At 37.2% G+C, this 21,629-nt stretch overlaps 1 protein-coding gene across 1 annotated transcript; it reads right to left on the bottom strand.

Annotated features, from left to right (window-relative positions):
• Positions 1–845: 845 nt before the first annotated feature.
• Positions 846–18,714, bottom strand: lgi1b (leucine-rich, glioma inactivated 1b). Its single transcript, XM_062055661.1, has 10 exons — positions 18,321–18,714; positions 18,168–18,239; positions 13,725–13,796; positions 13,579–13,650; positions 10,473–10,544; positions 6,039–6,208; positions 5,813–5,977; positions 5,525–5,745; positions 5,203–5,449; positions 846–2,338 (listed from the first exon to the last, which is right to left on the bottom strand). Exons 1-10 carry the CDS (start codon positions 18,497–18,499, stop codon positions 1,989–1,991), a joined length of 1,620 nt encoding a protein of 539 aa, XP_061911645.1. The 5' UTR covers positions 18,500–18,714; the 3' UTR covers positions 846–1,988.
• Between the last annotated feature and the right edge of the window lie 2,915 nt (positions 18,715–21,629).

Genomic DNA, 21,629 nt, shown 5'->3' with positions numbered 1-21,629 from the left:
TATAATTAATATGTTTTTGTTCTTACTAAATGTATGCAACATTCCATTTTGACAGAAAAAGATACATGTACAATTGCATATCCTTTTAACTTGAGCTAATATTGCAACAAATATAATCATCAATTCCAAACATTTATTTTTGTTAAAACAATAGTAAATAATTGATATAACGACGTGGCTTATGATTTTGAAGCAAGTCATTCGTTAAAATATAACAGTAAAAAATAGTATCGCAGTTGCTAGAATTTTATCGTTAAAAAAACTGGTATGGTTTTTCCATTTACAGTAATACACCGTAAAAATAACAACCATAGATTTTACAGTAAAAACAGTGGCACTGTTTTTCAATTTCCATTTACAGTGCATACTATAAAAACATTGTACATTCATGGTAAAAACAATTTGGCAACTGAACTCTGTTTTTCACTGTAAAATCTTCAGATTTTTTATTTTTTTACAGTGTATGTCAAAAATATATACAATAATAAATATTTGTGTAATGAAGCAATTTATATTTACATTGATATATTAGTCACTGTTACTGAGGGCAGCCATAACTGCCTTGTGGGCCTCAATAAAAACAAGTTCGACATGCCTGGCTTAGACAATAAAATATTGATCAATAAAGTACATTGTACACTTTGGATGCAAAGTTTGTGTGAATATTTCTTCAGGGGCGGGTTGTCAGCTTTTATTTTGTTCTTAAAGCACTCTTCAGTGTTTCTAAGAAATTGTCAAAATTGCACTAAACAATGTTGTTGTTTTTTTTTAATATTAGGAGACCAATAAGTATATTTGCATGATACAGAACATCATTTTATATTAAAAAATAGCTTGAAAGCAACAGGAAGATGACATTTCCTATACTCTGTTTTATTGGTCATGAAATCGATAAAAAATACATGTTATATAGGTAAATCAATAACAGCAATGACAAAAATCTGACATTTCTACTGTTTTAATGACATTTTCCACAATTACTTTCTAACTTTAAGAGTGAAACTGCACAAATGTAACAATGAGGCTACTATCGTAACATTCTAGCCTATCCAAAATGAAACTACCTAGAAAAGCCGTATCATATAAATTATTATATACAGTATAGTATAAAAATAACAGTAAACATTGTATTTGGCAACTTGTTGTCAGTAAGGTTTAGTTGAAAGAGGTGCGAGCACAGGTACAGGTGCAGCACAGTGTCATTCCAACAATGCTTTTTGTCCATGAGGGCGAAAAAAGGGCAAGTGAAAAGGGAATAGCGACACAGTGGGATGCTTCTAGCGAGTCATTCATCCGAAGAGCAACATTGTGAGCGTCTGCATCATGCATGGAGTCTTGCGTAACCGCAGAGTACAAGTAGATGGAGGACAGTCTATCTTCATTCCGTGGTCATGCAGTAAACACAGTCAACGGGATTTTCACTATGGACCACTTTGCTTGCTTCCTCTGCTAAATGAGTATTATTCTCACTTATGCAGTCACAAACACTGGCTTAGAGTATGCGAAAGTTGGTAAACTTAAGATATTCCCTTTGAATATGAAGACATCAGAAAATAGTCAGTTCCAGGGTCAAACTGTTGCGCTTATTATGGTTCAGAGTAATGTTCTGAGCTATCATACACATGTAGAATGAAGTTAACTCCTGTTAAGACTGAGACGTGAAAACAAAGCAAACTGCTTTTATAACGAAGGCGTAAGGTGATGTGAAATCTCCCTTTTTAGCACTCTTGTCACGCAAGTGTAAAAAGAAGTTAACCACTGCAAAATGACAAAACAAGTCTACCGAATGTTTGATAACAAGTGACGACGAGGCTATGGATTTTTTAAATATTCTTCTTCTTCCCACTGTGTTTTTTGGTGAGGGGTTCACCAAAACGAAAACATAAGAATGTTTCTGTGGTCCAAACTCTGACTTTAGTGAAATATGTTTCCCGGAGATGTTGGTCGAAATCAGGATTGTACGACCTATTAGGCGTTTGAGTTCGGATTTAATTGCTAAGATCGATCATGAGGTGCTCGTAAATCTGCGACTTGCCCTTAAAGCTGGAGGCAATCAGGAACTCCCGACCGTCCACTGACACCTGAGAAAATCCCCTCGGCGCCTGGATGCTCAGCTCCTGAGACGGCACAAAGTGGCCCCTCTTGGCGTCCCACTGGTACACCTGCGTCAGCGAGTAATCGCTGCCCAGGATGGCGTACTGCCAGTTGCCGATGGAGACGGGCTGGAAGACCATAGATCCGCGGGATGGGAACGTCTGGACCTCCTTGAACATGGCGCCGTCCCAACGCATCACCTTGGAGTCCCCAATGAATCTTGTCAAGCATATAAACAGATCTCCTAGTAAAAAGAACAAAAGAGCAATTTAGAGCAGGGGTGTCTAAACTACGGCTCGCGGGCCAAATGCGGCCTGTCGGCGTCTTCAATTTGTCCCGCAGGACAGCACGAGGTCAATAACCAATTTGACCGGCAGCAATGTATCCATATGATATATAAATATCCGGTGGCCTGATTGCTGCCATTTTATCTCCAGCTGATGGCCAATGAGAGAAAATCTGCCTTTAATTGTACTTTTAAGTCAATGAAGTGCAGCATTTACTTATATGACCCAATACAAACATTCTTCCCTAATCACGGTGCAGAAAGAAACATCAACCTGTACAACAATTTAACAAACATGGTCACACATGGGGCAGCACGGTGGCACAGGGGTTAGTGCATGTACATCACAATACGAAGGTCCTGGGTTTGATCCCCTGGCTCAGAGTCTTTCTGTGTGGAGTTTGCATGTCCTCCCTGTGACTGAGTGGGTTCCCTCCGGGTACTCCCGCTTCCTCCCACCTCCGAAGACATGCACTGATAGGTTGATAGGCAACACTAAATTGGCCCTAATGAGTGTGAATGTTGTCTGTCAATCTGTGTTGGCCCTGCGATGAGGTGGCGACTTGTCCAGGGTGTACCCCGCCTTCCGCCCGAATGCAGCTGAGATAGGCTCCAGCACCCCCCGTAACCCCGAAAGGGACAAGGGGTACAAAATGGATGGATGTATGGTCACACATAACACAACATGCTCGTTGAACCTTGTGGATATTATATAAAACATCCAATATAAAAAAAACATCCAATCATAATAAAAGAAATCAAAATGACACCCATTTAAATCCATTACAAGGGATGATGGGAAAATGCAAAACTCTCTCCACACTTGATGTTACTGATTGATTAAAGAACATTACTTCATGGAAGTAAACAACTTTCACCTACTCTTAATAACCAATTATAATACTGTAATTATTCATTATATATTATTATAATAATATGTATTCATATATGCATAAGCTTTATATGTAAAAAAAAAAAAATATATATATATATATATATATATATACTGTATATACATTTTTAAGCCCAATGCGGCCCCCCAGTCACAAGGTTTGGACACCCCTGATTTAGAAGCTCAACACTGTTGGTTTTTAAGGTGAAATCTGATGCCAACTATTTAGACCACAAGTGTCAAACTCAAGGCCTGGGGGCCAGATTTGGCTACATCAGTTTATGTGGCCCGCAGAAGCCTAGAAAAATATTTGTGTCAATAAAATACTTTTTTTTACTAAATGCATTCGTTCTCTAAATTGACACACAAAAAAAAATATTTTTAACTTTATGATCATGCCAAATAGTATATTAATATATACTATATTCAAATATATATATATATGTGTACAGTTACAAATAGTTAAATACCTGGTTGTCATCTTTACTCAAATGCATATGAAATTGTGTAATTATATTATCGGGTGATAATAATCATTACTGCTGTCAAATGATATTTTGTCAAAAATCAGATGCATTACACTTGAATTTCAATTAATCGTGAGTAATCACAGTTTATTACCTGCATGCATAATTTTAATTAATTTAAAAAAAGCAGCTCTCAGAAGGCAGCCATTACTGCACCTGATTTAGGCAATAATTGCTGTGTGTTGACTCATTTACAGTGGACAGTAAAGCTATACCATACAAGCGGTACACTGACTACATCTAAGTAAATCCATTTCTACAGTATAGTATTTTTCCTCAATAGCTCCAGATGACCAACATTTCACTAAGATTGACGTTATTTTTTCTGTATTTTTACCTTGTGGAAATTAATCTGGTAGTCATTTCCCATTATATTATTTCGTTTTTGAGTAATGGGTAAATAGCTAACTGTACTTCGAACGCCCCCTTTCCATGGCTAGACTCGATATGCCGCCCCCTCTTGGTGTGACGCCATCTACAGTACTGGAGCCCATTTTCTCGCATAGACAGTGTCGATTAAGCCATGTAAAAATTGTATTTTGATCACTTAATTGCACGTTTTTGTCACCCTGGTCTAACTGATATGGTTAATATTATGAGAACCGCCATTTCCGGACTTCCCAGCTCCTCCATAGACACCATAGCTTGTGTTTACTCATGCTCTTTCAGTATTTCCTCAAGCATCTTGAGGAAAACATCAGTAGAAGAGGACACAAAATAGAATACTAACGACTTACCTTCTTTTTCTCTCATTTTTGAGCACCGTGTATGTTCTTTATTCTGTTTTATTTTGCAGGTTCTGACTCAATTTCTACTCCCATTGAGAGTGCTCCTGATTTTCTGGACCATTTTGGTTTGAGTCTAAAGATTTTTCCATCTAAACTCCGACCAAAACCCTTTTTCTTTGAAGTCACAAAACGATGGATGCAAATGATACTCTTGCTTGGTCCGTCCCCATTTTGCCTTAGTCAATTTGACAGGAGAGGTTCATACTTTCCTCATAGTCAAAATCTTTGGAAATGTATGAATGCTTCTTTAGTTGTGTTGCTACAACCTGCAACAATGCACATGGCATACTTGATAGTTCCTTCAAAATGTGCGCGAAAATATCGTGGTTTGGTATAAAGATGTTACTAAAACACATACTACGCAATGTGAAATGGCCTCTAGTCTTCTGTAGGCAATGTCAGCAGAGGGATGCAGCCCCGCCCACATTTTGGAGCTAAAAGTGGGCGTTGCAAAATGTGCTGAAAGTATAAAAACCAAACCTAAAATTCCTACTATGTGTATTTTGGGGAGAATTTTACCTGTAGGTCCAGAACTATGAAATAAGCGCCAATGTTGTCAACATTTTAGGGGCCCTTTATGAAATCAGAGGGGTAGACTAAAACTTAAGTGCCTACCTTTGACCCGGAAGTGTTTAATGGAGAACACATCCTCCATCTCAGGTAGGTCGGTCCTGCGGTCAAACTGTTTCAGGACCTTGTTCCACTGATAAACCACAGGCCTCTGGGAGCTGCTGGACAAGATCAAGTGAGGTTTGCTGGAGATCTCCAGGTATTCCACGTCTGTGTCCCGGTACCACGGGTGGAGAGACTGATGGGAGTAGAATCCATTGCCATTCCATTTGTACACGGTTGTTGATCCGGCCTACGAGAAGGGTTTGAAATTAAGGCCCCAGCTGGATGTAAGATGTTGAAATGGGACAAGACAGAGATGGGCAACCTTGGAGCTGTCTGCAATGACGAAGAATGACTCCCCGTCAATCGTAAAGATTTCGATGTCATTGGGTTTGCGGATTTTCAGGATGTCAATGTCCTGGATCTTGATGAACTTGTTAGCGGAGATGTCGCGTTTGTAAATGTGAGAGCCGCCAAAGAGCTGCGCCACGATGACAAAAAGGTGGTGGTCGATCACCATGGGCTTGCAGACCACAGTGGAAGTGCCTGGAAAAAGAACGTTCAAGAGTTGCTAGCCCGTTAGCTTCCGGCCTGAGGTTATGATCTCACTCACATTCGATGGTGTCAAAGCTCCTGAAGTTCATCTCAACGTGATCCCATTCCATGAAGCTGCACGTCCCGGCAAAGGGTTGCGCAAACACAACAAACTGGTCGTTGCCAAAGGTGAACGACTCCACGGAAATGGACTCGAACTTCAGCGACTGATAGGAGGCAAACTCTGGAAGAGGACACAAGCGCTCATTATCACTCAGGTTAAATGTGACGCTGGAGGGAGATACCTGACGAGATGCAGTCGAAGGAAAGCGGCAGCAGGTCGTTGATCTTCTTGCCCTGGTGACTGGGCGGCCCGCTGCAGTAGATCTGGTCCAGTGTGGCGTTGGTGTGGTGCATCCACTCCACCAGCCACTTCAGCTTGCAGTCGCATATCAGGCTGTTGCCTCGCAGATCCCTTCGTATGGGTACCATCACATTACATATCATTAACATATATATTTTACAGCACATTGCATGCAGAGAAGTTCACATTTTGGAGAAAATATCTACTGAAAAAAAATGTGCAGCATTATAGTCAATACTTCCAGTTACTGGATGTCATCACCTAGTGACTGCAGCCATTAAACACTAGCCACATTTTTGTACAAAAAATAAAAAATAAAAATATTGTAAAATAATATATTTATTGTATTACAGCTATCATACATCCGTATCCAATCATATAGTATTCACTGTACACAAAAATGTTTTAATGATAATAATAATACATTTTATTTATAATTTAATATTAAGATTAAAGTACCAATGATTGTCACACACACACTAGATGTGGTGAAATTTGTCCTCTGCATTTGTCCCATCTCCTTGGGGAGCAGTGGGCAGCAGCGGCGCCGCGCCCGGGAATCATTTTGGTGATTTAACCCCCAACTCCAACCCTTAATGCGCTTCTCAAGACACTCGAAAATACACTAAACAAGATGCCACAAAGAATAAAAACAGAGCTGTCAAACAATCAACAACTCATTTTAAAAAGTGAGTCTTAAGTACGCTTCTTAAGGAAAAACTTCATAAAACTATTTTTGAACCGTGACACAAGTAAAGAAAAAACACAAAATATTAAATTAAATTAAAAAATGGTTTAAACTGAATAAAACTACTTGTAAGTAGGGATGATGAGTACCTTACACATTTGAACCAATAATTGATACCCGCAGTTTTTAATTCAGTTTAGTCTTCTGACGAAAATGCTATTTTTAATTTTAGTCAAATTTGAGTTATCTATATTGATTTAGTTTTAGACTAGTTTTAGTCAACAACATTACACAACATTTTAGTCAGCTAAAATTACAGTGAATTTAGTCTACTAAAATATAAAGTAAAAATAAAGGATAAGGCCACTTTAAAGTTTATTTGAAATCACCTTTTTAGACTGCCTGCAAAAGAATGATGTTGTTAGTAATTTTTTTGTTCCACATATAAGAATCTTTCTTGCACTTCTTCTATTTTTCATGCTATGTCTCTGGGGGGCCTGGAACTTTTCATTTGTTAATACATTTCAGCCTAAAATAAATAAATACGAAACGCTTAGCGTTTGACATAAGCGCGTTGGACCACATTAAAAGTTGTCAGGCTTTTAGATTTACAATTAAAAAAATTATTCCTCGAGGCAGAGAAAACTACTTGATCATATTTTGTAAAGAAGTAATACGGTAGAATTGTCTTTAACTCGATGGGATCATAGCATCAAAATTAAAACATGTCTTCTTCACTTTCTCCGAGGTGTACACACATCATCATCATCATCGGCGGTCACTCGAACGAGTGTGACGATCCTCCTGGTAGGGGGGTATCCCTTTATGGACGATGCCTGTGATGTGGAACATGCGGAATCTGCACATTTTTGGTTTGGCAATGAGAAATCCAACTTCCTCATCTCACAAAATAACTTAGACTTAGACTTAGACAAACTTTATTGATCTACAAGGGAAATTGTCCGATAGAGTAGCTCAGTTTCAAAAGCATCTAATTGGCGTTCCTTGGTAATTAGCTTGTACACTGTAAAAAATCTTTGATTGGATATATTCCAAACTTGTCCTCACCCATCTACAAGACGATATCAAATATGATTGGATTTTATTTCTGTCAACCTTTTCGTCTCGTTTTTATTTCTTGAGTAAAATATGAGTTAATTTTGTTATCGTCTTAGTCAACGTGCATATGTTTTGATTGGTTTTTATTTATTTATTTTTGTCAGGAAAAAATAGGTTATTAACGATAACTAAGAAACAAATCATTAGTCAACGAAATGAACACTGGATACCGGTACACAACAGTATAATTTTTTGTCCTTTTCTGTGTGCTCATGTAGTAATAGCTATTTTTTAAAAATAAAATACAATATATATCTTTTTTAATTAACATTTACCACTAAGCTGATGATTACATTGCTGTCCAGTTGTTATATCTTGTTTTGTACACTTCTGAGGTCTCATTTGCAGCTATGCATTCATTTTAATAGGTCTTAGGTGTGTTGTCATAGTCAGGGAGTAGCCTTTGCCATTAAGTTAAATGTGCCAGTCTTGTCTTTTTTTGAGCCCTAAACATGTTTATACTGTTTGTATTATTTACAAACCAGTGGTTTAATTTTGTAATGTGCATCTTAGTTGTAGTTTTCTTTACCAAATTTGAAGGTGTTGTAATCGCCTGGTCAAAATCGCTAACGCTAATCAGTAGCATGTATATGGCGTATCCAAAGTTTATTCGTGAAGTGAATTATATTTACATAGTGCTTTTTTCTAGTGACTCAAAGCGCTTTTACATAGTGAAACCCAATATCTAAGTTACATTTAAACCAGTGTGGGTGGCACTGGGAGCAGGTCGATAAAGTGTCTTGCCAAAGGACACAACGGCAGTGACTAGGATGGTGGAAGCGGGGATCAAACCTGGAACCCTCAAGTTGCTGCTCTACCAACCGCCCAGCGTTATAGCCCCCAGTGGTATGGCTAGTATTAGCGTCAAGCTAGCGCATTTTTAAAGTTTTTTTAGTTAGGCCTGCTTGCTTTGTTTTCCTAGAGGCAGTCTGCTACAAATACGCCTGTGTGCCTGCCAAGTGCTTGAGCCGGTGCAAAGTCTGCCACCACGTGTAACATAGGGATCAAAGTATAGTACCAACTGATTTGACGTGACTTGGTACCCAGTTGTACTGACCACATAAAAGTACCAAATTTGGTACTCCACCCTACTTGAAACATTACATGCTTTATCCATTATGCCTTCGCTACATGCTGTTATTTAAGTATAATTACATTTTATTTTATTGCTCATATTGTACTGATAGTTTATTGTTGGTTCTATGATTACCGTACTATTGCATGTTTTCGCTTTGTCATGACAGAAGTGTTTTGCTTTTTTTAAATGAAAAAAACCAAACAGTATTCCTTTAGCAGCTCACTAAGTAGTAGTGATTGCAGGTACAAATTGTACCAAATGTGCAGGTTCTGTGGTTACCATCATACTTTTCGTCTTTGCCATGACTGGTACTTTTCTGTGGTAGCATAATGCAAATAAGCTAAAGCAAAAGCAAACTGTGAGAATAAATATCTTGAGATTTGCTTACGTCTCATATTTTCTTTATACAAGATATTCATTGTAATACATATCAGGGTTTACCACACATTCATTTATTTGTGGCGGCCCTCCACGAAAAAATTACGTCCGCCACAAATAAAAAAAAAAATTAATTTTTTTTTTTTTTTTTTTGGTCCTCTCCAGCTTTTCAGGCAAATCATATAGTTGATGTAGATGCCCATATCAGCTATTCAGATTTACTTTACAAAAGAGAAGTGTAGGATACTTCTCTTGTTGCCTTATTTGTATTTGACTTTATTAAATGTATTTATATTAGAAACACAACATGTGTATATAACAAAGGGTGCAATGTCTGCAGGCAGTAGGAAACACATGGTTAAGTGTAGGGAGTAAAACTGACGGCAGTCTAAAGTTCAAGATTTTTGGAGCTCTTTGTTCAGTGGATCAGATGTTTGATGAAGCTCTGTGTCTATCTACCACCACTACTGTTTTCTGTTTATTTGTTACTGACTGTGGCAGGACACCTCTGCCTCTGTTTCACTTTATGTTGCTGGTAAATAATATGGTTGTAGTAGTAGGCTAAAGTTAAATTATTTAGTATGCACTAATTAAAGGGGCAGAGCTTTGAGACATTTTAGCTTTTATATTTTATAAGATATATTTTTTGTAAGAACCACAATTAATAAATATATTTCAGTGAATAACTTATTGTTCAAATCTGTATATAAATATGTACATAAAGTGTTGTAATTATATTGTAAAATGGATGGATGGATGGATGGAGGTTTAAAACAAAACTGTTATTATTAATTAGTAAGTATACATTTTTTGAGCCTTTTTAGAGAAAATCAAATCATTGTAGTAAATTATGCAAATTACTCGATGACATCATGGTGATCACGCCCATAGCCACGCCCCCACCACCACAGGTATCTTGGCAGTTTATGGGAAACACTGCATATTATATTGTAACATAACATCCATGACATCTGGCAAATTCTGCAGCTGAGTAGAACACCCACCCAGCCACTTAATGAGGAAATACAACCTTGAAATCTATGATATTTAGTGTATGGCATACTGTAAATGTTTTGGGTCACTGAGTAATGTGATGAAGAGTGATTACTCACACTTTAGTCAAAGCATCCATACCCTTGAACACATCTTTAGGCAGCGTCTCAAGATTGTTGTAAGCCAGACTCCTGCGAAGCCAAAGAAGAAATATCCCAAAAGGGACCGTCTGTTAGAAATGCAAAATAAAATGAAAACTGAGCTCCAATTCATGAGTGCTGCAATATTTATATAGGACTTGCTGTCCCGAGCGAAGAGTTCACTTTCCTCTGAGTTTTTGCATGGCTGCACTTTCTAAACAGGCCATGACAAAGCAGAGGGGACAAGATTCATACGGCCCGACCAGCCAATCTGATGGAGTCTGGTAATATTGCTGCACTTTATCAACACAATGCTGTGTTCCAACTTACTGAATAGTTGCAGCATTGGACATTATTACCTTTAAAAGTGCTATACAGTGTTTCTTCAGTGTTTAGGGAGCAATACTGGTTGCCTGGCAACCTCAGAGCAATCTTATAGGAAGTCACTGGTCTGTGGGCTTACATCAACTTCTAGTGTGACATCCTGTTTACATTTGTTGCAATTGCACATAATGTAGTGGTCGTTATAAAAGCAGGACAAGCTGGTTCTTACCCCCTTAGTTTGAAATAGTGCAAACCAGAATGTGTCTGCAGTATTTCTCTAAATGGACTAAGGAATCCTCTGATAGTGATTTGTTACACTGAATGTCATAAGCTAAATCTGATACATCTGCAGGGGATTTAGCCAAAGGTTTAGCTGCACTGTTCTGTGTAAATTGTGTCAGAAACAAGCCGTCACAAACCTCAGGAATAAAAAAAGATTCTAGGCTACCCGGTTGAAGGTTACAGGAGCACGGTTGTATATAGTTGTAACCTGCAGGTCACTCGCATGTCACACTATCTTCACTGTTGCAAGCGCACGACTTGAACAAATTGGTTTAGTGTTCGCCAGCTGCAAACTAAAGTATGACATTGCTAAGATTATGACAAAGTTATTTGCATTACATTTGAAATAAAACTTAATTTTTTTTTTTTTTTAAATAATAATAAATAAATAAAAAACGACAAAATTGGTCACTACCCATTACACAATTTTTTGGAAATATTTTTTTTAATACAATTTGAATTAAATTGCAAGTGGCTGAAAGGTTGTGTTTTAATTAAATATATTAAATTAAAAATATTTCAAAAAGACACAAAATCACCCAATACTTATTCACACACATTAAGAGTGTTACTAAAACGGCCTTCTTTCATCTCCGTAATATCGCTAAAATTCGTTCCATCTTGTCCACTAGCGACGCTGAGATCATTATCCATGAGTTCGTTACGTCTCGTCTCGATTACTGTAACGTATTATTTTCGGGTCTCCCTATGTCTAGCATTAAAAGATTACAGTTGGTACAAAATGCGGCTGCAAGGCTTCTGACAAAAACAAGAAAGTTTGATCATATTACGCCTATACTGGCTCACCTGCACTGGCTTCCTGTGCACTTAAGATGCGACTTTAAGGTTTTACTACTTACGTATAAAATACTACACGGTTTAGCTCCAGCCTATCTCGCCGATTGTATTGTACCATATGTCCCGACAAGAAATCTGCGTTCAAAGAACTCCGGCTTATTAGTGATTCCCAGAGCCAAAAAAAAGTCTGCGGGCTATAGAGCATTTTCTATTCGGGCTCCAGTACTCTGGAATGCCCTCCCGGTAAAAGTTAGAGATGCTACCTCAGTAGAAGCATTTAAGTCCCATCTTAAAACTCATTTGTATAATCTAGCCTTTAAATAGACCCCCCTTTTTTTTTTTAGACCAGTTGATCTGCCGTTTCTTTTCTTCTCTCCTCTTCTCCCCTGTCCCTTGCGAGGGGGAGTTGCATAGGTCACGGATGAAGTGCTGGCTGTCCAGAGTCGGGACCCCGGGTGGACCACTAGCCTGTGCATCGGTTGGGGACATCTCTGCGCTGCTGACCCGTCTCCGCTCGGGATGGTTTCCTGTTGGCCCCGCTGTGGACTGGACTCCCGCTGATGTGTTGGATCCACTGTGGACTGGACTTTCACAATGTTATGTCAGACCCACTCGACATCCATTGCTTTCGGTCTCCCCTAGAGGGGGCGGGGTTACCCACATATGCGGTCCTCTCCAAGGTTTCTCATAGTCATTCACCGACGTCCCACTGGGGTGAGTTTTTCCTTGCCCGTATGTGGGCTCTGTACCGAGGATGTCGTTGTGGCTTGTACAGCCCTTTGAGACACTTGTGATTTAGGGCTATATAAATAAACATTGATTGATTGATTGATGATTCTATAATTATTTAAGAAATATATAGAAAAAGCTAAATTACAATTACATTGGTAGTATTGTAAATGTAAAACACTTATTTATGAACTAAATAAATCAATCATAGCACTTACAAAAGTGATACTTTTGAAATAAGCAATATCATTTTAAAAATGCCAAAAAAAGGTTGATTTTGTTTTGTTTGTTTTACCAACAGATTAAAGTCCACATTGTGTCACAATTGGAAGTTCTATGGTTGCCATCACACCTTTTGTCTTTGATGTTACTGGTTGTGTGAGAGAAAGTCTATAGTTATATATTAATGTCTCTGTCAGTTTTTTTTTTCTACTTTGTAATAATATTTCTAAAAAGATACATTTACAAGCAACTATTTATTATATAATTACTTTGAAATATTCATACAAAGGAAATTAAACAGCATTGTTGTTGTTATTTTTTGGCTGCAACCTTGAGTATTAAAAAGAAAAAAATGCCACTATTTATTAGAGTTGTATTTTAAAGCCACTTTGTTGATGTTTACCTGCTAAATTTCTTGTGTTGAAAGACATAAGACATGATTTGTGTTGAGATTATTTTTTTTAATATAATATAATAATATGTTTTAAAATGTGGTATGATTACAAAAAAACACATAAAATATAGAACAATTAATTGAATAAAACATGTTTTTTAAAGGCCTTGAGGTGCACTTATAACAACCAAAAATGAAGGTCACAAATATGATTTGGAGGGAGAAAAACACTGAAATAATACTATATTGTTTCCTGCTTTTTGTAAGCTCATATCTTTTAGTGGCAATATTGTGGTGCTTAATAATAATGCGTGTGAGGGGATGGATGATACTCACACATGAATCAATGTTTTGAGGCCCCGGAATGCATTGGGAGAGATTGATGCAATCTTGTTATTCTCAATAAACCTGCGGAAAATGTTTTTAATGGTAATATTTGATTATTTTATGCACATTTAGCACATCTAAAATGTATTACTCACAGATATTCAAGATGCGGCAGACCTACGAATGCGTCTTCGCTGATCAAGTCAAAGGAATTAGCCGTGAACAATCTGTGAGGACAAAGTAAACAGACACGGCGTAACAGAAAATGAGTCATTAGTGGGAAGAGGGCGAGAAGTGACGTTCTACTTAGGAGTGTGTATATTTGGGCAATGGCATCACACTCTCACATGTTTCTCATCAATGAATGACATGATCTCAGCCTCTTAAATGCTCCAAGGAACAACATTGGAAGTAAACAGCTTCACATTTCAATAAAGCCCAAGAAAACCGTAGAGCAATATGTCAAATAACATGCACAGTACAGTATATATACTGTACATACAGTGCATCCAGGAGGTATTAACAGCACTTTACTTTTTCCACATTTTCTTATGTTACAGCCTTACTCAAAAGTAGATTTAATTAATTTCCCCCCTCAAAATTCTACATACAATACCCCCAAAAAGTTTGTATTATTTATTCAAATATAATTTTATAAAAATATTACATAATTGTATATTTTAAATACATATGGACAGATATGCCAATACTGTACTTACGTCAGATTTACTCAACTACAGGGAGTACGCTGTAGAATGTAGATGGATGGTTTGATGGATCGTTTATTATGGGTAAGGTGTTTAGTATTTGCACAAGTTCACATTTAAAAGCAAATACAATAATTTATACAGTAGAGAGATGTACTCAACTACAGAGAGCAACAATCATCTATTGGGATGGGGTATTAATCATGTACACTACCGTTCAAAAGTTTGGGGTCACCCAAACAATTTTGTGGAATAGCCTTCATTTCTAAGAACAAGAATAGACTGTCGAGTTTCAGATGAAAGTTCTCTTTTTCTGGCCATTTTGAGCGTTTAATTGACCCCACAAATGTGATGCTCCAGAAAGTCAATCTGCTCAAAGGAAGGTCAGTTTTGTAGCTTCTGTAACGAGCTAAACTGTTTTCAGATGTGTGAACATGATTGCACAAGGGTTTTCTAATCATCAATTAGCCTTCTGAGCCAATGAGCAAACACATTGTACCATTAGAACACTGGAGTGATAGTTGCTGGAAATGGGCCTCTATACACCTATGTAGATATTGCACCAAAAACCAGACATTTGCAGCTAGAATAGTCATTTACCACATTAGCAATGTGTAGAGTGTATTTCTTTAAAGTTAAGACTAGTTTAAAGTTATCTTCATTGAAAAGTACAGTGCTTTTCCTTCAAAAATAAGGACATTTCAATGTGACCCCAAACTTTTGAACGGTAGTGTATACAAAGTAGTGTTGTCCAGATACCAATATTTTGGTACCGGTACCAAAATTATTTTGATACTTTTCTAAATAAAAGGGGACCACAAAAAATGGCATTATTGGCTTTATTTTAACAAAAATATTTTACGGTACATTAAACATGTTTCTTATTGCAAGTTTGTCCTTAAATAAAATAGTGAACATACAAGACAACTTGTCTTTTATTAGTAATTAAGAAAACAAAGGCTCCCAATTTAGTCTGCTGACATATGCAGTAACATATTGTGTCATTTTAAATTCTATTATTTTGTCTAAATTATTAAGGACAAGTGGTAGAAAATGAATTATTAATCTATTTGTTCATTTACTGTTAATATCTGCTTTCTTTCTGTTTTAACATGTTTTATCTACACTTCTGTTAAAATGTAATAATCACTTATTCTTCTGTTGTTTGGATGGTTTACATTAGTTTTGGATGATACTACAAATGTGGGTATCAATCTGATACCAAGTCGTTACAGGATCATACATTGGTCATATTCAAAGTCCTCATGTGTCCAGGGACATATTTCCTGAGTTTATAAACATAATATAAAATTTTTAAAAAACGAAAGAAGATGATGTGATGCCAAAAAATATCGACATAATCATAGTAGTATCGACTAGATATGCTCCTGTACTTGGGATCAGTACTTTTTAGAGGCGGTATAGTACCGAATATGATTCATTAGTATCGCGGTACTATACTAATACCGGTATACCATACAACCCTAGTACAAATGCATGTTTGCAATAATATACATACTGTATGTACAGTTCTAAAGAGATTTATTCAACTACTGAGAGTATAAAGTGCGGATTGGGATAAGGCATTTACTATTTGCACTAATTTAAAATAATATAAATGAAATTATAAATTGGAAAGATTTACTCAACTACAGTGAGTAACAATCATGTATTGGGGCTGGGTAAGGCATTCATCATTTGCAGAAATACATTAATGTAAATACAATCCTGCAGTAATAGAAATGAAATTCTACAGTAGACATATTTGTTTAATTACAGGGAGTATACGTTGTGTGTGATAGATTTACTCAACTATGGACCGTAATAGTCATCTATTAGGGGTAAGGCATTGATTATTTGTAATAATGCATGTTTGCAATACAATTGATACAATTCTAAAGTGATTTATTTAACTACAGAGAGTAAAAGGTGTGTATTGAGGTAAGACATTTATTATTTTTACTAATGCATGTTTAAAAATAATATAAATACAATGATACACTAGACAGATTTAGTCAACTATGGAGAGTAACAGTCATCTATTGGGGGTAAGGCATTCATTGTTTGTACTAATGCTTGTTTGCAATAGTATAAATACATTTCTAAAGTGATTTGTTTAACTACAGAGAGTAGAAGGTGTGTATTGGGGTAAGACATTTATTATTTTTACTAATGCATTTAAAAAAATAATATAAATACAATTATACACTAGACAGATTTAGTCAACTATGGAGAGTAACAGTAATCTATTGGGGGTAAGGCATTCATTGTTTGTACTAATGCTTGTTTGCAATAGTATAAATACATTTCTAAAGTGATTTGTTTAACTACAGAGAGTAGAAGGTGTGTATTGGGGTAAGGCATTTATTATTTTTACTCATGCATGTTTAAAATAATATAAATTACATTTTACACTTCACAGATTTAGTCAACTATGTGGAGTAATAGTCACCTATTAGGGGTACGGCATTAATTATTTGTAATAATGAATGTATGCAATATTATAAATAACATTTTAAATTGTTTTATTCAACTAAAGAAAGTAAAAAGCATTATTGTTTGCACTAACGCATGTTTGCAATATTATAAATACAATTCTAAAGTGATTTACTAAACTACAGAGAGTAAAAGATGTGTATTGGGGCATTCATTATTTTTACCAATGCATGTTTAAAATAATATCAATGAAGTTCTACACTAGAAAGATTCACCCAACAATGAAGAGTAACAGTAATCTATTGGGGGTAAGACGTTAATTAATTGTATAAATGCATGTTTACAATAATACTGTCTACTGTATATGAAACGTTTTATTTGTACTAATGGATGTTTGAAACAATATCAATTAACATTCTAGAGTATACATACAGTATTTACTCAACTACAGAGAGTACGGTTGAGTTGAGTTGAGTTTGAGTTTATTTCGAACATGCAGCATGATACATCACAATTTCCAGTTTCGCTATTGAACATGTTCGAAAAGGAGTAGGAAGAAGCAGAGCTCATTTATTCCTACCCCTTTTCCTTTACATAGCAGTTGCTAAAACTTTTGTTCACTTCCTGTTCTCAATGTATTCACAATATACTCCATAAGTAATAACAATAAAAATAAATAAATAATAATTAGTGAAGTAAGTTACATTTCATATGGTGAGATGAGTAAGCTTATCTAGAAAATTAATGGATGGATTAAATAAATTCAGAATGTTTATCATGGTTCTTCTTCTTTGTACTTTGTAAACACTAAGTTTGAAGAGTTTCTTGAAGTGGATCATATTAGTACATTGTTTGATTTATTTGCTTAGTCCATTCCATAATTTAATTCCACATACTGAAGGTCTTAAGTGTTGTAAGTGCGTACACATGTTTTGAATTAAATTTTTCTCTAAGATTATATTTCTCCTCTTTTGTTGAGAAGAATTTTTGTATATTATTGGGTAGCAGATTGTACGTTTGTAGTTTGCTTTGTGTATAATTTTAGTTATTTGCAAATTCACTATGTCGTTTAATTTCAGTATTTCCGATTCAATGAATAAAGGGTTTGTATGTTCTCTATATCCAACATTATGTGTTATTCTAACTGATCTTTTTTGTAACACCGTTAATGAATGAAGTGTACTTTTGTAGTTATTTCCCCATATTTCTGCACGGTGCCATTTGGGTTAAGGGATTTATTATTTGTAGTAATGAATGTTTAAAATGATATTATCAAATTCTACATTCGACATATTTACTCAACTGCAGAGAGTACACTGTGTCTTTCGGGGGAGGGCAAGAAGGAAATATAGTAATTCAAGTAAAGTTATAACAAAAACAATACAATGGAGATACCAATAATATATAATTCAACTGTACAGTAATAAATCTTTCGTAATAAACTGACTGACTTACAGTAGTTGCAAGGCGGGTGTATGCGCAAAGCTTCCTCCCGTGATTTCACTGAATCCAGACTTGACAAAAGACCTGAACACATGGGCAATATTTGCAGTAAACAATAAGAAGAAGGCCATGGACGACATGCACTTATAGAGAAGAGCGACTTACAGTGACAGGACGTCTGAGGGGAAATGGTGAGGCACAGAGCGGACGTTTTCACACAGGGCGTTATCTTTGGTGCAGGTACATCCAGAGGGGCACCGGGGCTGCTTCATTCTCCGTCCCGCTGCGAAAGGCGAGCAGGCGGCCACCGCCAAAACCAGGAGCGTCCACCCTGTGGATGCCATTCTCTCTGTCCCAGTGGAGACTTGCAACTACCCACAAACACCAAATCCTGACTGCTATTTGCAGTAAAGGTCTTTTGCCAGGCTGCAACCGCGTCTCAGTGCACTCTGCAAAGTGCTGCACTCCAAATGGGCACAGACAGCAGACCCAGATTGATGTCACCCCCTTTCCCGCCTGCCTCCCTCCTTCAAAGTGTTGTCTGCTTCTTATTAGGCTGCTGCATACAAAGAAGTTGGCCTCAAATGGAGAAAAGGATGGGGCGAGAGAAAGAGAAAGGGGGAGGAGGAGAAGCACCCCTAAACAAAGTGCACATTTCTTCTCTTATCTTAGCTTTTATTATCATTATTTATGCGCGCTTCAAAAGCAGTGCACGACTAATGAGGGGACGGCCATTGTGAGCGAGTGCACCTGCCTCTTTCAAATGACACCCCATGCCCCACCCGCCCCCCCCGATTCCACGCTTTGCTATGATGAAGGAGAAAGGAGACATTAAATATTAATTCGGTGCACTAGACATGTTGTAAAATTAATTGCGTTGTTGTCAAGCAGTAGCGCACCACAAGAACAGGCAATTGAAATTGTTCTTTAAAGATAATACACTTCCGGTTGTAGTTTGGTCCCACATTGGTCCCCTTTGTTCTGATGGGTGTGTGGGGGAAAAATGGCACAAAACACTGGACTTCTTTCTTCGCCACCTTTTGACTTCAAACTTAACGCATAATAGCCTCTTTATATTTCCAGTGCAGCATTTAAACGCCTACATCAGGACTATTGAGGTAAACAGTACATGGGGGCCATATTTTCAAGGGGCGGGGGCAGACTTTTGCTTTGAATATTTTTATGTTCTATATACTCTAGTCAAAGATCATCTATAATCAGTGGTCTCCAACCACCGGTCCGTGACACATTTGCTACCGGGCTGCAGAGAAACATTTAATCATTTTTAAAAGACTGCATTTTCTCTGACTTAACTTTCGCCTGTCCCACTAGACCTGGGGGTTGGCAACGCGCGGCTTTCGAGGCTCTTTAGCGCCGCCCTAGTGGCTCCCTGGAGCTTTTTCAAAACTGTATAAAAATGGAAAAAGATGAGGAAAAAAAATAATTTTTGTTTTAATATGGTCTCTGTAGGAGGACAAACAGGACACAAACATTCCTCCATCCATCCATCCATTTTCTACCGCTTATTCCCTTCGGGGTCGCGGGGGGCGCTGGAGCCTATCTCAGCTACAATCGGGCGGAAGGCGGGGTACACCCTGGACAAGTCGCCACCTCATGGGGTGGCGACAAACCTTCCTAATTGTTAGAAATCCCACTGTTTACATTAAACATGATTCTCTGATGAGAGTATTTGACACGTCCCATTTTGTCCTGATTTCGAAAGTCCTTGAACGCACCGTAGTTTGTTTGCATATACAACTTTCCTTGATGCTGCCACAGAAATACGTGTTTTATGCCACTCCTTCTTTGTCTCATTTTGTCCATCAAACGTTTTATGCTGTGCGTGAATCCACAAAGGTGAGCTGTGTTGATGTTATTGACTTGTGTGGAGTGCTAATCAGACATATTTGGTCACTGCATGACTGCAAGCTAACCGATGCTAACATGCTATTTATGCCAGCTGTATGTACATAATGCATCATTATGCCTCATATTTTAGGTATATTTGAGCTCATTTTATTTGTAGTTTCCGTTTCCTTCAACTTGAACACACACATCTTTACCTTTGGCCATTCTAAGCCCGTCATTTCCAGTAGTTATTACAGCCTCTGAAAAGCCTCCATTTTAGTAATGTTTTCCAATGTTGTAAAAATGTGTAGAATAAATATTACATTACAACATTTCTGTCAACAAAGATTTGCTTCAGCCTATGACACATAGTCATTTTGATAGTAGGCTAATATAGCTAATATAGACACTTACATCATGTGTTGCCTTCATTATAACACTTATATCCATCCATCCATCCATTTTCTACCGCTTATTCCCTTAGGGGTCACGGGGGGCGCTGGAGCCTATCTCAGCTACAATCGGGCAGAAGGCGGGGTACACCCTGGACAAGTCGCCACCTCATCGCTATAAGGATTTACATTTTTTGCGGCTCCAGACAGATTTTTTTTGGTATATTTGGTCCAATATGGCTCTTTCAACATTTTGGGTTGCCGACCCCTGTACCAGACACACCAATAAGCTTGTTTATAGATGTACAATAAAACTCCTCATTGGAAATTGCAATTTGTTATATTTGTTATAACTTTGTGACATGATACAATGTACATTAATGAAAATATAGAATATAAATGTGACAGCTTGTAGCCAAAGGCTAATTTCCATCTGCGTCTCATTGCAAAGAAACAAGCCCAGGGCTCCCACTAATTTAGCGTTATCGTGAGTTGTATTTTTAATGCACTTATTTTGTAAAAAAATAAGTGAAAATAATGCCTACATTAAATCGAGTCATACCAAAGACTATAAAATGGGACCCATTACCTCCCGGATTGGCAGTCAGCATCAAGGGTTGGAATTGGGGGTTAAATCACCAAAATGATTCCCGGGCGCGGCCACCGCTGCTGCTCACTGCTCCCCTCACCTCCCAGGGGGTGAACAAGGGGATGGGTCAAATGCAGAGGAGAAATGTCACCACACCTAGTGTGTGTGTGACAATCATTGGTACTTTAACTTAACTTTAAAATGGTCTGTGGTGCAAAAAAGGTTGGGGACCACTGATCTATATGACAGCAGCCGTGTGATGTTTTTGAAAAAAATCCTAATTACATGACAGAAGTATGGTGGTGGGTTTTTTTTAACTACCCTAAGTTTTATACAGATGCCATTCATTGGCCATGTTTGACTTGAGTAGCTAGTGTACATGCACCAAACTTCATTCTCGTTTTGTTCCTGTTTTACTTTGATAAACTTAAGCATCCTTAAAACTGATCAAACATATAATTGAATATCACAAAAGTGAGTATTTTGGTCGATAAAGGGACGGACAAATCACCTTACCGGGCATATAATGACAAACATAAACAAAGACATAAATATAAATAAGGTTAAAAGTTAACAAGATTCACATCTAATTATGTATCACAAGTACAAAGTGGCATTCTTAATCATTAGCTGTCATTTTGTGTG

The sequence above is a fragment of the Entelurus aequoreus genome, linkage group LG08, assembly GCF_033978785.1.
Source record: "Entelurus aequoreus isolate RoL-2023_Sb linkage group LG08, RoL_Eaeq_v1.1, whole genome shotgun sequence".
NCBI lineage: Eukaryota > Metazoa > Chordata > Actinopteri > Syngnathiformes > Syngnathidae > Entelurus > Entelurus aequoreus.
Note: the sequence above shows the minus strand (reverse complement) of the source record. Positions and strands in the feature narration are given on the sequence as shown.

Bases quoted from the DNA above. Each gene is read 5' to 3' on its own strand.
- lgi1b (XM_062055661.1), bottom strand. From the start codon at position 18,499: ATGGCATCCACAGGGTGGACGCTCCTGGTTTTGGCGGTGGCCGCCTGC. The intron at 18,240-18,320 runs GTAAGTCGCTCT...CCATGTGTTCAG, and splicing joins CCCTCAGACGTCCTGTCACT to GTCTTTTGTCAAGTCTGGAT. The intron at 13,797-18,167 runs GTAAGTCAGTCA...TTGTCCTCACAG, and splicing joins ACACCCGCCTTGCAACTACT to ATTGTTCACGGCTAATTCCT.